The sequence below is a fragment of the Amblyraja radiata genome, chromosome 28, assembly GCF_010909765.2.
Source record: "Amblyraja radiata isolate CabotCenter1 chromosome 28, sAmbRad1.1.pri, whole genome shotgun sequence".
In the NCBI taxonomy this organism is placed as follows: domain Eukaryota; kingdom Metazoa; phylum Chordata; class Chondrichthyes; order Rajiformes; family Rajidae; genus Amblyraja; species Amblyraja radiata.
This window is the reverse complement of record NC_045983.1, coordinates 7,797,403-7,819,216: the sequence shown is the minus strand read 5'-3', so window position 1 is coordinate 7,819,216 and position 21,814 is coordinate 7,797,403. Positions and strand designations below refer to the sequence as shown.

At 41.2% G+C, this 21,814-nt stretch overlaps 1 protein-coding gene across 9 annotated transcripts in view; it reads right to left on the bottom strand.

Moving 5' to 3' along the window:
- Positions 1-21,814, bottom strand: part of nf1 (neurofibromin 1) — a 325,252-nt gene that overhangs the window by 165,963 nt on the left and 137,475 nt on the right. For 5 of the 9 annotated variants that reach the window (XM_033045689.1, XM_033045685.1, XM_033045687.1 and 2 more), the window contains exons 26-30: positions 21,554-21,765; positions 16,968-17,003; positions 15,349-15,510; positions 8,652-8,755; positions 6,551-6,686 (exon numbers count right to left, since the gene is read on the bottom strand). In XM_033045689.1, coding sequence (XP_032901580.1) covers positions 6,551-6,686; positions 8,652-8,755; positions 15,349-15,510; positions 16,968-17,003; positions 21,554-21,765 — 650 coding nt within the window. The remainder of the gene's footprint in view (positions 1-6,550; positions 6,687-8,651; positions 8,756-15,348; positions 15,511-16,967; positions 17,004-21,553; positions 21,766-21,814) is intronic. The other 4 variants (XM_033045690.1, XM_033045693.1, XM_033045691.1 and 1 more) reach the window with 1 other exon arrangement.

Here is a 21,814-nt window from a genome sequence, read left to right as displayed (position 1 = left end):
CATTAACTATCAACACTTGCGTTGGTACAAGATCAGCCGTGATTTTATTGAACGGCAAAGCAGGCACAAGGGGAAAAGTGGTATACTCACATTTCTAAAGGGCCTGTCCCACATTCACGACTTTCCCGACCATTTTTTTTAACTTGTGGACATTTTTTATCAGGCTGGAAAAAACGTCCCGACCAACCTGCTGCCACGAGTACCTACGGCTAGCATAACGAGCTGCTACAATATATAAACGAACTCCTACAATCTCCTACGGACCCATGACGAACATTCTGTGAGTTTGAATCAGGGGAAAACTCGGGAGAATTCGTGAATTACGTTGTGAAAGTGGGACAGGCCCTTTACTTGTCAAAATTAAAAGGTACATATACAGCCACTCTTTTTGTGGAGCAAATCTTTTTTAAAATTTTTTTTAAATATAAATAGTTTCACCCCATATTGAATAACTGATTGTAACTCTTGAAATTAGAATCTTGGTTCACTTTTTGGACCAGCTACAACTATCGTTGCCAGTCCACCAAAGAGAAACACTGGTCCAGTACGATACAACACCAGACATTAGAATTAGTAAATGCACACGACACGGCTAATCAAATTTCTTCAACGTATAGAACAAACTGCATTCATATCAAATTAATAATCACATTAATGTTGGATGATATGCAACTGAGCAAACATAAATATTATGATTCAGCAAGACAATCGGATGATCTATAAAGCTGATGTTACTGCAGATGCTGTAATTCAGAAAAACTGAATATGTTGGGAATTTTCAGGTCAGGCATATGTGGACAGAGCCAATGGTGATTTCAGCTCCATCACCTCTCATCGTAGATGCTACCTGAGTTACTGAGAATTTCCAGCATTTTCGGTTTTTAAATTTAGATAAACTTACCAGATAAGCATCTGAGTTACAACATCTCAACTACAATGACACCCAGCAAATTGTGATCACGCTGCAAATAGCTGACATTGTGACACTGTGTAACAAGAAATGATTATACACTGTAAAATCCTCATGATTGGAAAACTGAAATGGAGTCATTCCCTTTAAAATTAATAAATTAATACAGAATTTGTATTTATTTTTAATGTTGAAAATCTAAATTGATAACCATGTTCTTAACACACAGGGCCAGCAGCATCTATGAAAAGACAGAGTTAATGTTTCTAGTTGACAACTTCTCAACACAACCAATAAATAAAACTTCAGTACATCTTTAAATAGAATCGGGTTTGCCATTAATGTGAAACATTGATGAAAGGTAATTGACCTGAAACTTTAGCTCTGTTTTGCTCTCCGTAGATGCTGCCTGACCTGCCAAGTAGAAACAACTGCTCATTATATTTGCTTGAATTCCTTTCTTTTGGCCAAATAAATATTTCCTATGGGGAGTTACAGGCATGGCGAGCATGTTTACCCGAAATAAAGCAAACAGATTTTCATCAGGATAAAATGTAAGGTTACAATTATGTACTTGTATGCAATTAGCAGAATTTTTTTTAGCAATCGTTCATGTGACTAAAACAAATAAGTGTGAATCCTCCTGCAAAAGCGTGCATAAAAGAGGTAAAAAGAAGCATTTAACAGGAGAGTACAAATTTATGCTGCATTGTGCTAGATCTTTGCTGCTGCAGCAGCAAAATTATGTGTGAGATATTCCTTCTTGGGAATTGAAAGAACTACAGTACCAATGTTGGCAAGCTATTTTTGCTAAATATGCAGAAAAAAAAATGCACAAATTAAACCCCGTTCTAAACTGGAATACGTATTTGTGCAATATATTTCCAGGTTGGTTTACAGAAATGTAACTTAGCACTTCAAAAGTAGTTTAAAAAAAAAGCTGTAAAAAACAAAAACAATTTAGTGACACACAATTTTTATTTCACTAAATCTATCACACTTGCTCGCATTGAGCACTGTACCTGGCGCTTGTATTTGGGCTGCAGTAACACCCATGAGAAAATTGCAAGCACTGCATCTTCCAAAGCCACTGCAAAGCTGATCATCAGTAACTTGTGCAGTCAGACAAGGAAAACTGTGGGGGATGTGTACATTTATCAAGTGACCCCAGATATCAAACGAGTGGTGGAAGGAATGACTCCCACTCAAAAATTATACCGTGGCCCCTGTTGAAACCTTCATGCAGATGGACTGTGGTTGAGGACATTAGCTTGCACATGATTATTTGAAAGTTCGTCTCAAAAGCACACAAGGACAAATAAATGAGTAAGAGTGTGACAGTGCTTCACACAATGGGTGGTGGGTGCATGGAACTAGCTGACAGAGGAGGCGGTTGAGGCAGCTCATCCCAACATTTAAGAAACAGTTAGACAGGTACATAGATAGGATAGGTTGGAGGGATAGGACCAAATGCAGGCTTATGGGACCAGTGTAGCTGGGACATGTTGGCCAGTGTGGACGTTGGGCCGAAGGGCCTGTATCATTCTATGACTCTAGTATAACACGGCACTTCCGTGTGCCTATCTAAAAGCCTCCTCAACACCACTATCATATCTGCCTCCACCGCCACCCCTGGCAATGTGTTTCAGGCCCCCACTACACTGTGTACAAAAACTTCTCCCGCACATCTCCATTAAACTTTCTCCTTCTCACCTTATGGCTATACCCTCTCGTGTCCACCCTGGGAAAAAGCTTTTGACAGTCTGAGGACGTCATAGACAAGTGAAATTTAAGACAAAACAATGCTTTTGGTGTTTAAAAGGAACAATGTATTTCAATTTTGTTTGAAAAACTCAATCTCCACCAAAATCATGTTAATTCAAAACTACTGACTATAGTAGACCATATGTGAGCTGTTAACACCAAAGCTCATGAACTTCATTATCAAGGATTTTGTTGGAATAAATGAGAAACTAGTTCCACTGCAGAGGATTCAATAACCATAATGCTGGGATTAAAGAGAGTCTCAAAAATAACTCAAAGACAGGCAACATTTCGAGTCATCGAGTTATGCAGTGTGGAATGGTATGTCAGCATTCATAGCAAAAGGATTTGAGTATAGGAGCAGGGAGGTTCTACTGCAGTTGTGCAGGGTCTTGGTGAGACCACACCTGGAATATTGTGTACAGTTTTGGTCTCCTAATCTGAGGAAAGACATTCTTGCCATAGAGGGAGTACAGAGAAGGTTCACCAGACTGATTCCTGGGATGTCAGGACTTTCATATGAAGAAAGACGGAATAGACTCGGCTTGTACTCGCTAGAATTTAGAAGATTGAGGGGGGATCTTATAGAAACTTACAAAATTCTTAAGGGGTTGGACAGGCTAGATGCAGGAAGAATGTTCCCGATGTTGGTGAAGTCCAGAACAAGGGGTCACAGTTTAAGGATAAGGGGGAAATCTTTTAGGACCGAGATGAGAAAAACATTTTTCAGAGAGTGGTGAATCTCTGGAATTCTTTGCCACAGAAGGTAGTTGAGGCCAGTTCATTGGCTATATTTAAGAGGGAGTTAGATGTGGCCCTTGTGGCTAAAGGGATCAGGGGGTATGGTGAGAAGGCAGGTACAGGATACTGAGTTTAATGATCAGCCATGATCATATTGAATGGCGGTGCAGGCTCGAAGGGCCGAATGGCCTACTCCTGCACCTATTTTCTATGTTTCTATGGAAACAGGCCCTTTGGCCTAACTTGCCTATGCCAACCAACATGCCCCATCTACACTAATTCCACATTCCTGCATTTGGCTCATATCCCTCCAAACCATGTACTTGTCTAAATGTTTTTTAAACATTGTGACTGTACCTGCCTCAACCATCTCCTCCAGCAGCTTGTTCCATATACCTACCACCCTTTTATGTAAAAACATTGCCACCCGGGTTCCTATTAAATCTTTCCCCCTCTCACCTTAAACCTATGTCCTCTGGTTCTTACCCTGGGTAAAAGCATGTGCATTTACCTTATCTATTCCTCTCATGATTTTATACACCTCTATACGATTACCTCTCATCCCCCTCATAGCTACAAAGAATAATGTTTAAGCCTGCTCAACCTCTCCCTTTCGGCTTTCAAGTCCTGGCAACATCCTCGTAAATCTTCTCTGCACCCTTTCCAGCTTAAAAACATATTTCCTGTAACAGAGTGACTGAAACACAATACTCTTGACCAACCTCTCTACCTTCAAGGAACTTGAAGGTAGAGAGGAACTTAAGTACCTGCACGCCAAGATCCCTTTGCTCTGCAACACTCTCCAGGGCTCTGCCATTCGCTGTACAGGTCCTGTCCTGGTTAGACTTATCAAAGTGCAACACCTCACACTTGTCTGTATTAAACTCAGCCCACCTGTCCAACCAATCAAGATCATGCTGCCATTTTTGACAACCATCTTCACTATCTACAATACCACACACTTTAGTGTCATCTGCAAGCTTATTAACAATGCCTTGTATGTTCTCATTCAAATCATTGATATAGATGACAAACAAGCAATGGGTCCAACACCAAACCCTGAGACACACTGCAAGTCTCAAGCCTCTAGTCCGAAAAACAACCTTCCACCATCACCCTCTGCTGTCTTCCATGAAGCCAACTTCTATCCATTCGGTATCTCTCCTTGGATCCCATGCAAACTAACCTTCCAGAGCACATTTATCTTAAGATGGATACTGACCTTCACACCACTGAAGGGTTCTATAGGAAATTCTGCCTCAAAGGCAGCCAAAATCACAGACTTCGACACTTTCATTTTGCTTCTACCATCGGGTTAAAGAGCCAGAAACTGTGACTACCAGATACAGTAGCTTCTTCCCAATAACCATCAGGCTCTTGAACACTACACAACATCAACCTCAGCAACTACGAACTTCTAAACACTAATGACTTTTGCTTTGTTTTGCACTGGCATTATAGTTAATATTTTATTGATTTTTGAAAATATATTACATATTATCTGTGTGTATTATGTTTACTAACCTATTAAACTCTGCAAGCATAAAAATTACTGTTCCATTGTCGGCCCATATGACAATTAAACACTCCTGACTCTTGAATCATTGTGGTTAAGAACACAATGAGGAAAAAATATTTCATAATTTGCTACGGCTAATTGAACAATTAAATGAAAGGAAATGTTATAGTGCTGAAGGAATGTTGGAAAGACTGAATAACTCTTCCTGCAAGGGGGTGGATATACAATATATCAAATTACCTTTTTCTGCAGAACATTCGTATTTGCTTGCTTAAAACACTTTGAAATTGACTTCCTTTCAAAACGGCTTTCTTAAAGCTCTGTCCCACGGTACGAGTTCATTCCAAGACTCTCCCGAGTTTGCCCTGATTCGAACTCGGAGATTTACGGTAATGGCCACTCGTTGGTACTTGGGGCTCTCGTGGACATTTTTCAACATGTTGAATAATCTTCACGAGTCTTCCCGTGCTTACGTGCCATTAGCGAGTCTTCCCGAGTACCTGCCATTAACGTTACGAGCCGTTAAGAGACGTCCCCGAGCTCCGACGTACCCGCTACGGTCATTTTCCGTGCTTACCACGAGTTTGATTTTTTTTTAACTCGGGAGAGCTCTTGGAACTAACTCGTACCGTGGGACAGGGCTATGAGAAACCGTTGATATTCTGCAAAATATTTGGACCAAAATTGCAACAGTTTCTTTAATTCCACAGGAAAATAAAACCTGTTCTTCCCTTCAATTTTCCCTTCACCCAAACCCACCATCCCTCTCTCCAATCTTCTGTTACCTGTACAAATCCCATTTCTATTCTTCAGAATCTTTCTCCATTAGCAATGAAAGAATGTAATTGTTCTAACTGGGACATATGACGATAAAACACTCTTGACAAACGGGTGACATTGTAGTTGTTGATAATCGAGATTTTTGCATTATTTAGAAAATTCTTAGACAGTCAGAAAGTTCCCACCCACAAGATTTTCTTCCATTTAAAAAAAAATCTAAATATTTATTATTAGGGAAATCATTGGATGTTCAATTAAATCTGCTTTGTTAACTGTCATAATATAGTTTCAGACACTGCACAACTTTGTTAAAAAGTATATTTTACAAAATCCTACATTTCTCGGCAGATCACGCCACAAGAACTTCAAAGTAAATATTTGAGGAAACATTTGGCATTCATTTTTGAACCTCATTACCTGTTACGACTCTTCGCTGCATTGAATGTCAACTGTGAATGCCACGCACGTACTGATATTTGACCCTTCTTTCAGTTTCCCGCAAAATAATTCCACTTTAGAATTATCTTCCCAACACCAGATAAATGAAAAGCACAAAAACTGAAGCTAGAGTGAGAATCAATAATCACATGAAAAAAAGACATTGAGCAATACAGCTCACATTGTGAAAACACAGTTGTATCTCAAATTGACTACAACGTTTCTTTGAAAAGTAAAACACCCAAAAACAAAATGCATTTCATTCTCCTTCCAAAATAATTTACCCAAGAGCACAACAGATCTTTCCTCAAGGACCCACAATGGCTTCTACTTAATTTCCCAGAACTTTGTTAGTTCCCTATGCCTTCTCCTATCTCCTACTGCCCCAAGCCGCATACCTGATACAAGCAATGGCAGACACTTCTCAGCTGTGGAGGAAACTCGGAGGAGGAATGAATGATTGCAGAGAAAAATATCTGTGTCATTTGGAGTAGATTCCGTTGATTTTCATCCAGGTTTTCCGTTGGTTCTAACCTGTGGAGCAGTATTTACACCATTACTCGTGTGAAAGGTGAAAGACACTTGCAGAAAACACCATGAATAAAGATTTATTTTAAAACAGCTGTGCATTTGTCTATAGCATATTCAGTCAGTAGATAGGGGAGCAAATTCTATATCCTTTGATTAATGATTCTCCAGGCTACTTTCATTTTTATCACAATCCCTATTCGGCTGTTCTGTGGGAAGAGAAGGCAGGAGAATGGGGTTGAGAGGGAAAGATAGGTCAAACATGATTGAATGGCAGAGTAGACTTGATGGGCCAAATGGCTTAATTGTGCTCCTAGAACTTATAAATCTGCACTTGACAACATGACAGAAGATTTTTTATGTTTGTTGAAAACACCATGCTGCCTCATCAGGTATATAGTCGACAAAAAAGAGTATGTGCTTTTAAAATCTGAAAGAGATGAAAGGGTACCAATGAAATTGGCATCATATAGTGCACACTTCAGCCATTTAAAAGTCACCACTCTTCTTTATTGAGACCAGTTGAATTTACAGCCTGTATAAAGTTCAGAATTCAAATCCAATTTGACCTCAAACAATCCAATCGCACCAGACTCCAAGCATGGATTTTTAAAAAAAATATTTACCTATCCTTGAACTAAATGATCAGCTCTTTTTGGCTTGACTTGGGTATGCAACCCTGACTTGGAACGGTTTTGACAGTGGAGGACCAACAGAAGTGTACTTAAGCTGGAGCAGCACCAGTCCCCTCTCCTCAGACTGAAGGAGGGCCCCGACCCAAAACGTCACCCATCCTTATTCTCCGGAGATGCTGCCTGGCCCGCTGAGTTACTCCAGCATTTTGTGTCTACAGTCATGACAGTGATCAACAGGAGAGCAGCAAGGAAGAGAATTTGATCAGATTATAATTTTGCCCTTCCAGTTTTGATTATTGGAACACTATTTGTCATACGCTCTCCCTGCTCTGATCAACTAATTCTACTGTTTTTGCTGACCAACCTCAAATAACATCATACAATCCAGGAGGAGTCAATATTCATAAAAGTTAGCAAAATAAATTATCCTTTCAAACTGCAATCATGCCAATATTCACAGCTATATTAATCTTAGCCACTGCAGATGCATAGTTGTATTTCTGTGCCTTTAAGCTGCTGGCCCTAATAATATCAATCAAGATGGAACAGAGTAGATAACAGAGGAATAATAACCTACTCACTCCATCAATCAGGTTTTAATACAGTTTGGATTGTTTCCGGTACAGGGTATTGGCCATAATCTGGTACCAGCTCACTGTACAAATGATCCAGAACATGGTTCATAGACCACCACCAATGCCAAATCAATCCAAAGTTTAACATCTGCATTAGATGTTAATTAGCTGGTCGAGCTGCTGCCTCAAAGTGCCAGAGACCTGGATGCGATCCTGACCTCGGTTTGCATGTCTCCTTGTGATCACGTATGTTTCCCCTGGGAGCTCCGGTTTCCTCTCACATCCCAAAGTGTTTGGTCAATTGGCCACTGTAAATTGCCTATTGTTTGTAGTTGAGTGGATAAGAAATGGTGATTATACAGAATTTGTGCGAATGGGTGTTTGATGGTGGGTGTGGGCTCAATGGGCTGTAGTTTCCATGCTGCATCTTTCGTTGATTCAATAATTAATTCAGCTCAATTTTACAACTAACTTCAACACTAATCTCAGGAACAATGCCACCCCCATCAATTTCCACAGATTGAACTCCACTGCAGCAAGATATGACAAACATTTAAAACTATTTAGGATCGGGAGGTGGGGGAATAGATGTTCAGTAGGATAGCTCTTTCAGATAATAGGGATTTAAAAAAATGTTGTGCAGACATTGCACAATTTGAAGATTGTGTTTTATTTTCTCTTTGATAAAAGGGATCATAAGTGCATAGAAATATCACCAGAGATCAGGATGCTGAGAAAATGAACAGAAAATCAATCCTAACCTGGTGGGATCAACTTCAAAGCTGAGATGCTGTTTCTCGGGATCTTTAAGTACAGTTTTCAGCAAAGGCTCAAGCAGCTTCTGTAAATATGTAGCACCGTAGACCTGAAAGCACCAAGAACAAAAGATTTGCCATGTACAAACCATTTAAAAAAAAGCACATCCTGCATGTAAAAAAGTCCACAGGATGGAATTAGATTTGTCAATAAAATTGACAATCGACATGATCCGGATGGTACCAAGTTATAACAATAAAACAACGGAGATGCAAGGAACAGCAGATGCTGAAATCTTGACTGCTGGAGGAACTCAGCAGATCAGGCAGCATGAGTTCGTAAGTGATAAGAGCAGAAATAGGCAATTTGGCCCATCAAGCCATTCAATAATGGCTGATCTATTTCTCCATCCTAGCCCAATTTTCCTGCTTTCTCCCCATAATCCCTGACACCTGCGCTAATGAAGAATCTATCTATCTCTGCCCTCAAAATATCCATTAATCCTACTTCAGTCTTCCAAAGCTCCTCCAGCATTGTGTTTATTGATAGAAAATAAAATGATGAAAGAACTTTGGTGGAAAATTGAAGGAAGGTCCCAACCCAAAACAATGTCTGTCCATAATTCAGATGTGTCGACATAAAAATAGAAGGAAAACTATGGCATATATTAGGGAATCTTATCAAAGCTGCAGCCCGATCTCAAGAGGCAAATGACTTGCAAAATCAATCTCTCAGTTAATATTTACAGCTCTCAGCTCACCACAGGGTTACTGAACACCACCCCTCCTTCCCCAGCCTCCAATTATAAACACATGCATTTCCTAAATTCCTCTCAGAGGGTGGCAGAAACTTTGTGGATGAAACTTTCCATTGGGAATGTACTAATTAAACTTAACATTGAAGACCTCTTTGAAAATTATATTCAATACAAAGAAACAAAGGATGGCTCTATCAGATAATGGGGATAATGTATCATTGTGCAGACATTGCACAATTCGAAATGTGAATTTATTTTCTCTTCGATAAAAGGTTTCATCACAAGTGCATTGAAATACCATCAAGATGCTGACAAAAATAATGGAAAATCAGTTATAACCTGGTAGGTTGGCACTTTTAAAAATGTAAGTTTTCAACCAGAACATAGAACAGTACAGCAACGGGCCCCTCACCCCACAATGTTTGTGCCGAACATGATGCCAAGTTAAACTGATCTCATCTGCCTGTACATAATCCATATCCCTTGATTCCTTGTACTTCCATGTGTCTATCTAAAAGCCTCGGAAACACCACTATCGTATCTGCCTCCACCACCACCACAATACGTTCAAGGCGCCCCTGTGTAAAAAATAATTTGCCCCGTACATCTCCAGGAAACCTTCCTCTTCTAACCATATATATGTACGCCCTCTAGTGTTGGACATTTCCACCCTGGGAAAAAATATTCCGTTTATCCCATCTGTGCCTCTCATAATTTTACATACTTCCATTAAGCCTCCCGTCAACCTCCGACATTCCAGAGAAAACAATCCAAGGTCATCCAACCTCTCCTTGCAGCTGAAACCCTCCAATCCAGGCAGCATTCTGGCAAGCCTCCTCTGCACCCTCACCAAAGCCTCCACATCTTCCTGTAATGGGATGACCAGAACTGCATGCAATCTTATAGAACTGCATCATGATTTCCTGACTCTTATACGCAATGCCCCGAACAATGAAAGCAAGCATACCGTACGTCTGCTTGACCATTCTATCTACTTTAGCTGCCAACTTCAACGAGTTATGAACTTGGACTCTGTGCATCAATGCTGTTAAGGGACTTGCCATCACCTGTATACTCTGCCTTTACTTTCAACTTCAAGTGCAACACCTCATACTTGCTCTGATTAAACTTCATCTGCCATTTCTCCACCCATTTCTGCAGCTGACCTATCACCCGCTGTATCTCCTGACAGCCTTCATCACCATCTGCAACTCCTCTGTCTGCAAATGTATGTGTCGTCAGCAAATTTACTCAGCAACCCATCTACATTCAGACACAAATTGAAATTATTTGGACATGCACATGAATGAATTGAAAACAGGATTTTTTTTTTGAGGTACGTAATTTTGCTTTCCATAAAGGGAAGTTCAGGTACTTATTTGTAAAATTGCAATTTCAGATCCAGAATGAACCTTAATAATTCAATTAATTAGTCAAAAGGGATGAAGTAACAGCCCCTAACATCAACCGCATTATAATCAGGTCTTGGATAGACAGATCTGGATGATTTGGGGGTGATGAGGGATAGTCAGCGTGGTTTTGTACGTGGGTGATCGTGTCTTACAAATTTAGCTTGCCACATTTTTGCAGAAACTGCACAACTTTGTGATTTTAAAGGGGAAAGAATATTTCACATAAACACCAGAGAATTCCTCAAGGAAAGGAGGTATTGTTTATAAACAACAAGAAAATTACTTCATTCAGCGCAGAATATGTTATTCCTCTGCCGAGGTTGTGTTGGTATAACCCATATATCAAAAGACAAAGTTTAAGAGCTGCACCCAAGCATAGGGATCAATTATAAATTGAATGATTGTGGGGTCAATTCAAATGCGTATTCGGTGCTCAGAATGCTTTACAAACATCCGATGGCTGGAGAAAATCCAAAGGACAAAGAAGATGAGGAGGAATTTCTTTCGTCAGAGTGTGGTAAGTCTGTGGAATTCTTTTCCACAGAAGGCCATGGAGGCCGTCAATGGATATTTTTATGGCAGAGATAGATAGATGTTTGATTTGTGCAGGTATGAGGGGTTATGGGAAAAGGCAAGAGAATGGGGTTAGGAGGGAGAGATAGATTAGCCATGATTGAATGGCGGAATAGACTTGATGGGCCGAATGGCCTAATTCTTCTCCTATCACTTATGACTGGGACTGTTGCATTGACTTCTATGATACATTGGCCTTCATCAGACTGGGCATTGAGAATGGAGGTTGGAACGTTATGTTACAGTTGTGCAAGATGTTGGTGAGGTCGCATTGGAGTATTGTGTTCAGTTTTGGTAACCCTCCTATAGGAAGGATGTCGTCAACCTGGAAAGAATTCAGAGATTTACAGGACATTGCCAGAACTAGAGGGACTTAGCTGGAGGGAAAGGTTGGGCAGGCAAGAGCTTTATACTTTGGAAGGCAGAAGGCTGAGAGGCAATGTTATCTATATTACTAAATCTCTGTTCTTGACCACTTTTGGCCTTCTGTGCTGCGATTTCCGAGAGAATGCTGCCACCTACGGCCGTCATTTTTGGCCACCTCGCTCAGAGCCTCCCTCCGCCGCATGTGTGCAGAGGATTTTTCCAGTCGATGAAAAATGACAGGGGTATTAATGTTTTTACAAAATTCACCATTCTCTCTGCTGCCCCTGCTGGAGGGAGGGGGAGGGACTATAAAACCAGGAAGTGGTGTGCCTCAATCAGTCTTTGCAAGTGGTGTGCCTCAATCAGAGCTCTGAATAATACTGAACGAATGTCTCCACAGCTGTGAGTACCCATAATGTGGTTTGAAAATGAAAATATGGTTAGTTTGAGGAAAAAAAGCACGGCCTGCAAATGGTTGTTTGGGTTGAAGTAAAAAGGCACCCTCTCTCTCTCTCCCTTTCTCTCTCTCTCTCCCCTCTCCCCATCACCCCCCCTCCCTCCTCTCCTCTCTCCCCCCTCCTCTCTCTCCCCGCCCCCCTCTCCTCTCCCCTCCCCCCCTCTCTCTCTCTCCCCTCTTTTTCTCCCTCTCCTCCCCTCCATCCCCTCCCCCACGTCCCTCCCCTAAACCCCCCTCCCCTCCACACACCCCTCCCCCTCCCTGCTCCCCAACTTTCCCCCTCCCCTCACCTCACCCCCACCCCTCTCTCCCCCTCTCTCTCCCCTCCCCCACCCTCCCTCCCCTCCACACCCCCGACCCTCTACCCTCCCTCCTTCCCCCTCCCTGCTCCCCACCTCTCCCCCCTCTCAGCACCCCCTCTCTCTCCCCCTCACTCTCACCCTCTCTCTCTCCTCCCCCCTTCACCCACTCTCCCTCTTCTCCTCCTCTCCACCCCCCATCCCTCTTGCCCCTCTCTGTGTCTCTGTCCCTTCTCTCTCTGTCCTCACCCTCTAACCCTCCCTCCCTCTCTAGATGTGACTGCAAGTTGGGGGCTATGTGTCAGTAGATGGGGTGGTTATGAGGTAAAAGGAGCAAATTAATAATATTAATATAATATCAAGAGGGGTAATTAGCGTGAGTGCGGGGGGGGGGGGGGGATTGTTAGAAACATAGAAACACAGAAATTAGGTGCAGGAGTAGGCCATTCGGCCCTTCGAGCCTGCACCGCCATTCAATATGATCATGGCTGATCATCCAACTCAGTATCCCGTACCTGCCTTCTCTCCATACCCTCTGATCCCCTTAGCCACAAGGGCCACATCTAACTCCCTCTTAAATATAGCCAATGAACTGGCCTCAACTACCCTCTGTGGCAGAGAGTTCCAGAGATTCACCACTCTCTGTGTGAAAAAAGTTCTTCTCATCTCGGTTTTAAAGGATTTCCCCCTTATCCTTAAGCTGTGACCCCTTGTCCTGGACTTCCCCAACATCGGGAGCAATCTTCCTGCATCTAGCCTGTCCAACCCCTTAAGAATTTTGTAAGTTTCTATAAGATCCCCTCTCAATCTCCTAAATTCTAGAGAGTATAAACCAAGTCTATCCAGTCTTTCTTCATAAGACAGTCCTGACATCTCAGGAATCAGTCTGGTGAACCTTCTCTGCACTCCCTCTATGGCAATAATGTCCTTCCTCAGATTTGGAGACCAAAACTGTACGCAATACTCCAGGTGTGGTCTCACCAAGACCCTGTACAACTGCAGTAGAACCTCCCTGCTCCTATACTCAAATCCTTTTGCTATGAAAGCTAACATACCATTCGCTTTCTTCACTGCCTGCTGCACCTGCATGCCTACTTTCAATGACTGGTGTACCATGACACCCAGGTCTCGCTGCATCTCCCCTTTTCCTAGTCGGCCACCATTTAGATAATAGTCTGCTTTCCTGTTTTTGCCACCAAAATGGATAACCTCACATTTATCCACATTATACTGCATCAGCCAAACATTTGCCCACTCACCCAGCCTATCCAAGTCACCTTGCAGTCTCCTAGCATCCTCCTCACAGCTAACCCTGCCCCCCAGCTTAGTGTCATCCGCAAACTTGGAGATATTGCCTTCAATTCCCTCATCCAGATCATTAATATATATTGTAAATAGCTGGGGTCCCAGCACTGAGCCTTGCGGTACCCCACTAGTCACTGCCTGCCATTGTGAAAAGGACCCGTTTACTCCTACTCTTTGCTTCCTGTTTGCCAGCCAGTTCTCTATCCACATCAATACTGAACCCCCAATGCCGTGTGCTTTAAGTTTGTATACTAATCTCTTATGTGGGACCTTGTCGAAAGCCTTCTGGAAGTCCAGATACACCACATCCACTGGTTCTCCCCTATCCACGCTACTAGTTACATCCTCGAAGAATTCTATAAGATTCGTCAGACATGATTTACCTTTTGTAAATCCATGCTGACTTTGTCCAATGATTTCACCACTTTCCAAATGTGCTGCTATCCCATCTTTAATAACTGACTCTAGCAGTTTCCCCACTACCGATGTTAGACTAACTGGTCTGTAATTCCCCGTTTTCTCTCTCCCTCCCTTCTTAAAAAGTGGGGTTACGTTTGCTACCCGCCAATCCTCAGGAACTACTCCAGAATCTAAAGAGTTTTGAAAGATTATTACTAATGCATCCACTATTTCTGGAGCTACTTCCTTAAGTACTCTGGGATGCAGCCTATCTGGCCCTGGGGATTTATCGGCCTTTAATCCATTCAATTTACCCAACACCACTTCCCGGCTAACCTGGATTTCACTCAATTCCTCCAACTCCTTTGACCCACGGTCCCCTGCTATTTCCGGCAGATTATTTATGTCTTCCTTAGTGAAGACGGAACCAAAGTAGTTATTCAATTGGTTAATGTGTGTGACGCTGCATGCCGCCTCCCCCCCACAACCGCACGTTGGGGGAACAGACCCAACGGGTCTGCACTTGGTCTAGTAAGTTTATAAAATCATGACAGGAATAGATAGTGTGAACGAGTCTTTTACTCAGGGTAGGGGAATCAGGAACCACAGGGCACGGGTTTAAGGTGAGAGGGGAAATATTTAAAAGGAACCCAAGGGGCAACCTTTCCCTCAGAGAATGATGAATATATGGAACGAGCTGCCAGAGGAAGTAATTGTGGCAGGTGCTGTAACAGCATTTAAAAGACAATTGGACAGGTACATAGATAGTTGAGGGATATGGACCAAACATGGGCAAATGGAACCAGCTTAGATGGGGCATCTTGGCTGGAATGGACAAGTAGGGCCCAAGAGCCATTTTCTGCGTTGTCTGAATATCATGAAAGGAAATGGAAAAGCAGCATTTCAGGTAAAGAACCTTCTTCAGCCTGACCTGCTGAGATCTTATTCATTTTGTGCTGAAGATACTAGGACCTGCAGTTGCTTACGTCACCATCATATGATTAGCACAAGTTAACACTTGCACTTAATTAAAAAGTATGAACGGAGTAACTCAAAATTAAATGACCCATTGGCAAGAAGTAAATGTCATATTCCCTTAAAATCTAGTCCTTCAGAGTATCATTGTAGATTTACCTTAAAGCAGAATGTCATTATTTTACTTGCAAGGCTATTGCCTCGAAAGAGAGTCTGCATGGAATCTGCCAGTTCAACTTCCTTCGAGAACATGTTCCATAGCAACTGATAGAGAAGATGACGTGAATCAAACAACGTCACCAGCACTCGAGCAAGCTCATCCTAGGGGATAGGGGGAAGAGGGAGGGGTTGAGAAAACGCAAATATAATTATCAATTACAGAACTGCACAAAGCAATTGAAGATTTTGAATTAACTACTAGAAAGAACAGCATTGGGTTAATGCATAATGCCAGTGACAAGCAGCAGAAAATTAGGCTTGAATACAATTCTTTGAAAAATATTTCCAGTACCTACTCCTGACTAGCAGAGTCAAAGAGTCATACAGCACAGAAACAGGCCATTCGGCCCTACTCATCAATGTTGGTTCATCTGCCCACACCTGGGCCATATCCCTCTAAACATCTCCTCCCTTTCTACCTGTCCAAATGTCTTCCAAATGTTGTTATTGGACCTGCCTCTATTACTCTCTCTGGCAGTTTGTTCCATTCGCCCACTGCTCTCAGTGAAAAGGTTTCCCTTCATGTTCTTTTATTAAACCTTTCCTCTAAGACTCGAGGGCCTGAGCTATAGGAAGAGGTCGGGCAGGAATTTATTCTTTGGAACTCGGTAAGCTAAGGGGTGATCTTAGAGGCGTATAAAATCATGAGGGGAATAGAAAGGGTTCATGCACAGTCTTTTACCCAGGGTAAGAGAATCAGGAAGTAGAGAACATACTGTAGGTTTAAGGAGAGAGGGGAAAGATTTAAGAGGAACCCGAGGGGCAACCATTTCACTCAGGGTGGTGGGTGTATGGAATGAGCTGCCAGAGGAGGTGGTTGAGACAGGAACGATAACAACATTTAAAAGACATTTTGACATGTACATGAATAAGAAAGGTTTAGAGGGATACAGACCAGATGCAGGAAAATGGGACTATCTTAGATGGAGCATCCTGGTTGGCATGGACAAGATGGACTGGAGTGCCTGTTTACGTGTTGTATGGCTCTGTGAATCTATGACTGTGACAGAGATGGATCTCATGGTTTTGAGAGAACCTTCATTCGTAATATATCATGACCTGGGTTTCGTTGCTTTGATCAATATGAGTGGATCAAGAACCATTAGCATTTTGAAATCCATCTTTTAAATCCAGAACTGGAACACTGAAAAGTTCATTTACTACTTCCAAGCCCAATCAACCTGTTTCATTGTATTTTGAGCACTGAAGACAAATACACAAATTAGCAGAAACATGCAAGTGGAATGCTTAAATTTAGCTTTTGTTTTTCCAATGATAAATTAACAGTGGACAGTTTCTTCCCCCCAACTTTCTGCTGGTTTTCACTGGCAAGAGTTTGCAAGAACAAGATTCAGGTCTAGTGCTCAGCTCCAACCAAGTCATGCTATCTCATTAATATGGCTACCCAAACCATAGCTCCATTGAGCTGCCATAAGCATATCACCACCACAAGGAAATGACTAGAGGGCTATTTAAGTTCTCTGCTAAAAGCAGTTGGAGAATTATTGCAATTGGTTCAAGTGTGCATTTTGCTGTATGCACGTTTTAAGATTTCCTACCTGTTGGTTGAGATTTGAGACAGGCCCAATGGAAGTCTGTGGTAAAAATGAAGAATTGCATTTTTTTGAGCTACATCTGTGTAATACTTTTCACGAAAGTGCAATTTGTAAAAGTCAACTTTTGGAAACTGTTTAATTGGTCAGATGTGTTCCAATTCCATTGAGTTTGGTTGGTGGGGCGAGAAAACACTAATTTCAGAATTTTGCCAGAATCCCGTTTCAGAAAGTCACCAGCTCCAAGAGGCATGTTCTGACGTCCATTCTTGTGGGGAACTGCCTGACCTTTGCTTCCACCATGTCGATCGTGATTCAGATAATAAGCAAACTTGCCCAGTTTGGTGTTCGGTGATGAACAAAAGCAGCAGACAAATCTGTTTCTATATCAGCAAAACTGCATGTCATTTTGCAGTGCCACAAAACTACCAGAATTACTAAAATTAAAATGCAATTTACTTGAAGTTTGAGTATGAATCAGAGTGTATTGAAGAATTAATAATTAGCTTACAACAGATGTAATTAGTCCCATTAAGGCACAAAACAAAAAAAAGTGATCCAACGACAGCTGACAAGAGGCATTTAACTTAAATGAAAAAGCTTAAAATGTTAAAAGGACCAGCAAGCCTGTATTTGGGAAAATTTATATTCAGAAAAGGACCAAGAAATTGATAAGGAAAAGGAAGGCAAAAAACATTGAAAACAGTGAAAGCTTTTACAGATATGCAAAATGGAAAATAAGCAAAAATTAATGCCACTATTGACTGAGACAGAAATAATTATATTGGGAAATAAAAAATGTGGTTTCTAAAAGAATAGAATAAATTAACTCGAGTTGCGAGAACTGATTGAAATGTACTTTGGTGATGCTACGTTTGTAGTATTACATGCAGTTCTGGTCATCCCATTCCAGGAAAGATGCAGGGACTTTGGAAAGAGGGAGAGGAGTTTTACTCAGCTGATGCCTGGAAGGGGCATTAGCTACAGGGAGAGGTTGGACAGACCTGGATTGTTTTCTCTGGTACGCCAGGGGTCACGGGGGGAACTGGTAGAAATTTTTGTGAGTCATAGATAGGATAGTCAGTCAGAACCTATTCCCCAGGGTGGAAACATCGAATATTAGAGGGCAGAGCTTGAAGGTCAGAGAGGCAAAGTTTAAAGGAGATGGGCAACAACAAGTTTTGTTTTACACACTCTCTGCCAGGGATGGTGGATGAGGCGTATAGTGGCATTTAAGAGATTTTTGGATCGGTACATAGATATACAGGAAATAAAAGGATATGCTTTATGTGAAGGCAGCTAAGCGTTGGTCTTGGCATCATGTTTGGCGCAGACATTGTGAGCCGAAGGGCCAGTTCCCGTGCTGTTAATTTTCGAAATTATTATGAGGATTGGTAACGTAGATGCAGGATTGATATTTCTCCTTATAGAGTCATTCAGTACAAGCAGTCAAAATAAGAGTTCACTGTTCAAGGTGAAGAGAACTGTTTTCTTCAACCAAAGGGAAGTGAATCTTTGGAATTCGGAAGGCAACTGAATGTTGCGGAGGCTCAGCCATAAACATATTCCAGGCAGATTGATTTTTTGTTTTTCAAGAGAATCAATGGGTAGGAGTTAGTGCAGATGAAATGTGCAGGAAGGAACGGCAGATGCTGGTTTAAACTGAAGATAGACACAAAAAAGCTGGAGTAACTCAGCAAGTCAGATAGCATCTCTGGAGAAAAGGAATATGTGACGTTTCGGGTCAAGACCCTTCTTCAGGATAAGTGCAGGCAAGTTACAAATAGATAAAATAATGGTCATTATTTTTTATTGATGGTGGAATAAGGCATATGGGGCCTATTGCTGTTTGTACTAGTGCTTTTAAGTTCTTAGTGGGCAGTTAAGGTGATTAATAGTTTCATCTTAGGATTTCTTTTATAAATGATTAAGATACCACGTCATATGTGCTGTGCTGAGAATTGCAGTCAATTATTTTTGTTATTGGCATTCCTGCACTGATAGAGTGACGGATGTATGTTATACACAATAAGCTATTCTCATGTGAAAAGTTGCTTCATATTCACAAATGCTAAAACAAGGGGACAAAGAGACAGGATGGCAACATGTAAATCGTAAAGACATATCAGGTTTGGAGAGAAATTACTTTTGCAGAATAGATAATTACAAACATGCACAAGTAACTCAAATTTATCACTCTGATCCATTTCAAACTATCTTCACGAACTTTAATATCAATTAGATTAAGATTGTGCTTATGGCACTGAGAATTTATTGATCATGGAAACATAGATCAAAACTAGAAAATTCAGAGTAAAGTGTTCTTCTGAGACCAATGTTACGAGCTATCGTTTTAACATAAGCGCAACTTGAAAGTAATAAAATATAGAAAAACATACCAAATAAAGTAAACATAACCTGACCTGTTCGGTTATCAAGTGCAAAATTTTATTTAATTCAAACAAACACACAACTATAATTGTTTCCTTGCTTCCCATGTCTCTTTAACCCTTAGCTCTTAGCCTACAAACTTATTCACCCCCACATCCCTGCCCCAAGTTCAAGCGCCACTTAGTACAACTTCAAAAACAGTCAGGCATTGCAGCTTCAGAATTCATCAGCTCAGGGATTAACAAAGGACCAAACTCAGTCATTTGAAGCTTTGCTGCCATCATCAGGCGAAAGACTGATTTACATCTCTTTACTATTTCAAGAGTTGATCTTGTGTACTGTCAAGAGGAAAAAAGAACCAGATTCTACATGGTCACCATCTCGTCATCATGTAATACGATAATACAATCATTCACTATTCAATCCAGTTGGTTATTATACAATCTACAAAAGACCCAGATACAAGGAATGGCAGTCCCATCAGTGGGGCAAAGATGTAGCCATAGTTCTAAAGACATCGGCTCCTACTAATTAATCTGTAATTAGCATATGTTATAGAATTAGATTGATACGGCACGGAAACAGGCCCTTCAGCCCAATTCGTCCATGCTGACCAAGATGTCCCGTTTGAATTGGTCCTTTTCCCACATTTAACCCATATCTCACATGATGTAACACATGCAGTACTGCAGAATATTTTCTGAAGTCAATGAAGCTAATTTTCATTTAAATGAGTCAACATTGGCAACATTTCCACTAGCTGCACCATAATGAATCCTTGCTCAGTGAAATATCAATAATATACTATGATTTAACGGCCACTCCCACCATCCCCTCCTCAGCCGTACCCACCCACCCACTACAAAACAATTCCCTCCAGTTTACCATTTTGGACGAAGCAAAGCAGCAGCTCATGTTCAACATTATCTAGTCTTTTCAGCATCCTGAAAACAGCAATTATATCCCCTTCCAGTATTCAAAACAGAAAATTACTCTTCCATGTAACCATTTTATGCACCGTTTCCTACCTCCTATGTACATTTCCAATTGCCTAAATTACTTTTACACTGAAGTCTTTTACACTACACAGAAAGGATTCCACTTGCATCACACAAATGAATGGAAGATGGCTGAAGTCCCGATGAGGTTGAGATTGGCCGCCTCACCTCACCCAGGTGCCATATTTTCGAGGGGACATCTGCCGGTTTTTCGTCCGGATTAAAGGGGGGGGGGGGGGGGGGGCGGACTGCCAGTTGCCAGAAAATCGGTGGTGGACATTTATATCCTTACATCTAATATGTCTTCAGAAATATACTGATATATAAAATGAGACCCCATTGATAACAACCATGACTACTTTTCACTCCCAGCAATTAACATTGTTGAAAGATATCTACAATATTTCCATTGGGGCAAGGTCAATATATTGACATTCAGCCTGTGAATGAATAACTGAAGCAAATAACTTCCACACGTAACCACTATTTAAGAGCAGAAGAACATTTCTCTCAGATTATACATATCTATGAACATTTCACAATCTCTTCAAACAGGGATGAAGGGACAAATTCAAATTCGTGAAGTATGCAATTTGGGTGACATAAGAATACACACCGACACACAGAAGGTAGTTACAAATTTTAGTTTCATAGAGAGCATTGCTTAGAACTAAGTGAGCACAATGCATAGCAGCTAAAATGTCCAAACATCAGTCTATTTTTCATTTTCTTATCCATCAATCGTGAAATGATAAGACTAATTAGTGAAAATACCACCGGTCAGTTTAAATACATGCACTTAACTTCCTTTTGAAAGTCCGGTCATTCTTTCATGCTAAACCGGGATTAAGCAGTGGTTACAAGACAGATTGAATTAAAAAGCTATTTGGCATATCTCAAGTTGGAAAAGGCATGAAAAATAAGTTGACAAGTGCGGCACTTCCTACAATAAATGATTCATGAAGGTAATTGCTTTTGCAAAGAAATATTTTTTAGCTGGGACACTGTGTGAGGAGGGAAAAGGGCAGTGGGAAGGCCAGTTTGCTTCATTTTATCTGGTGTTTGTCACTTCATCCTCTGCTTACATTTTACACATTATCTCCAAACCGCACAACAATCTTTGCCCATCCAGTGAAAATTTCCCCTTGCATGACACAATTGAACAGCTAAAACAGTTTACTTTGCCAAGGTAACTCTACTTACCCACTGTGAACAAGGCACCACATTGGCAAGAGCCATTGCAATAGGAAGCTCCCCCTGGTCTCCCATCATAGTGACCAACTCCACGAGCCTTTCAAATCGATCAGCCAGTACAGTTTCAGCTAGAGTATCAAATTCGGTCCCCTGTTGAAGAATTTTAGTTAGCACTTCCATGAAGGTGGCTCTTGTCTGAAGATCTTTATGGTAACCCAAGCCTAAGCATAATAAAGACAACAGCAGAAAAAAAAAAAAAAAATCCAATTA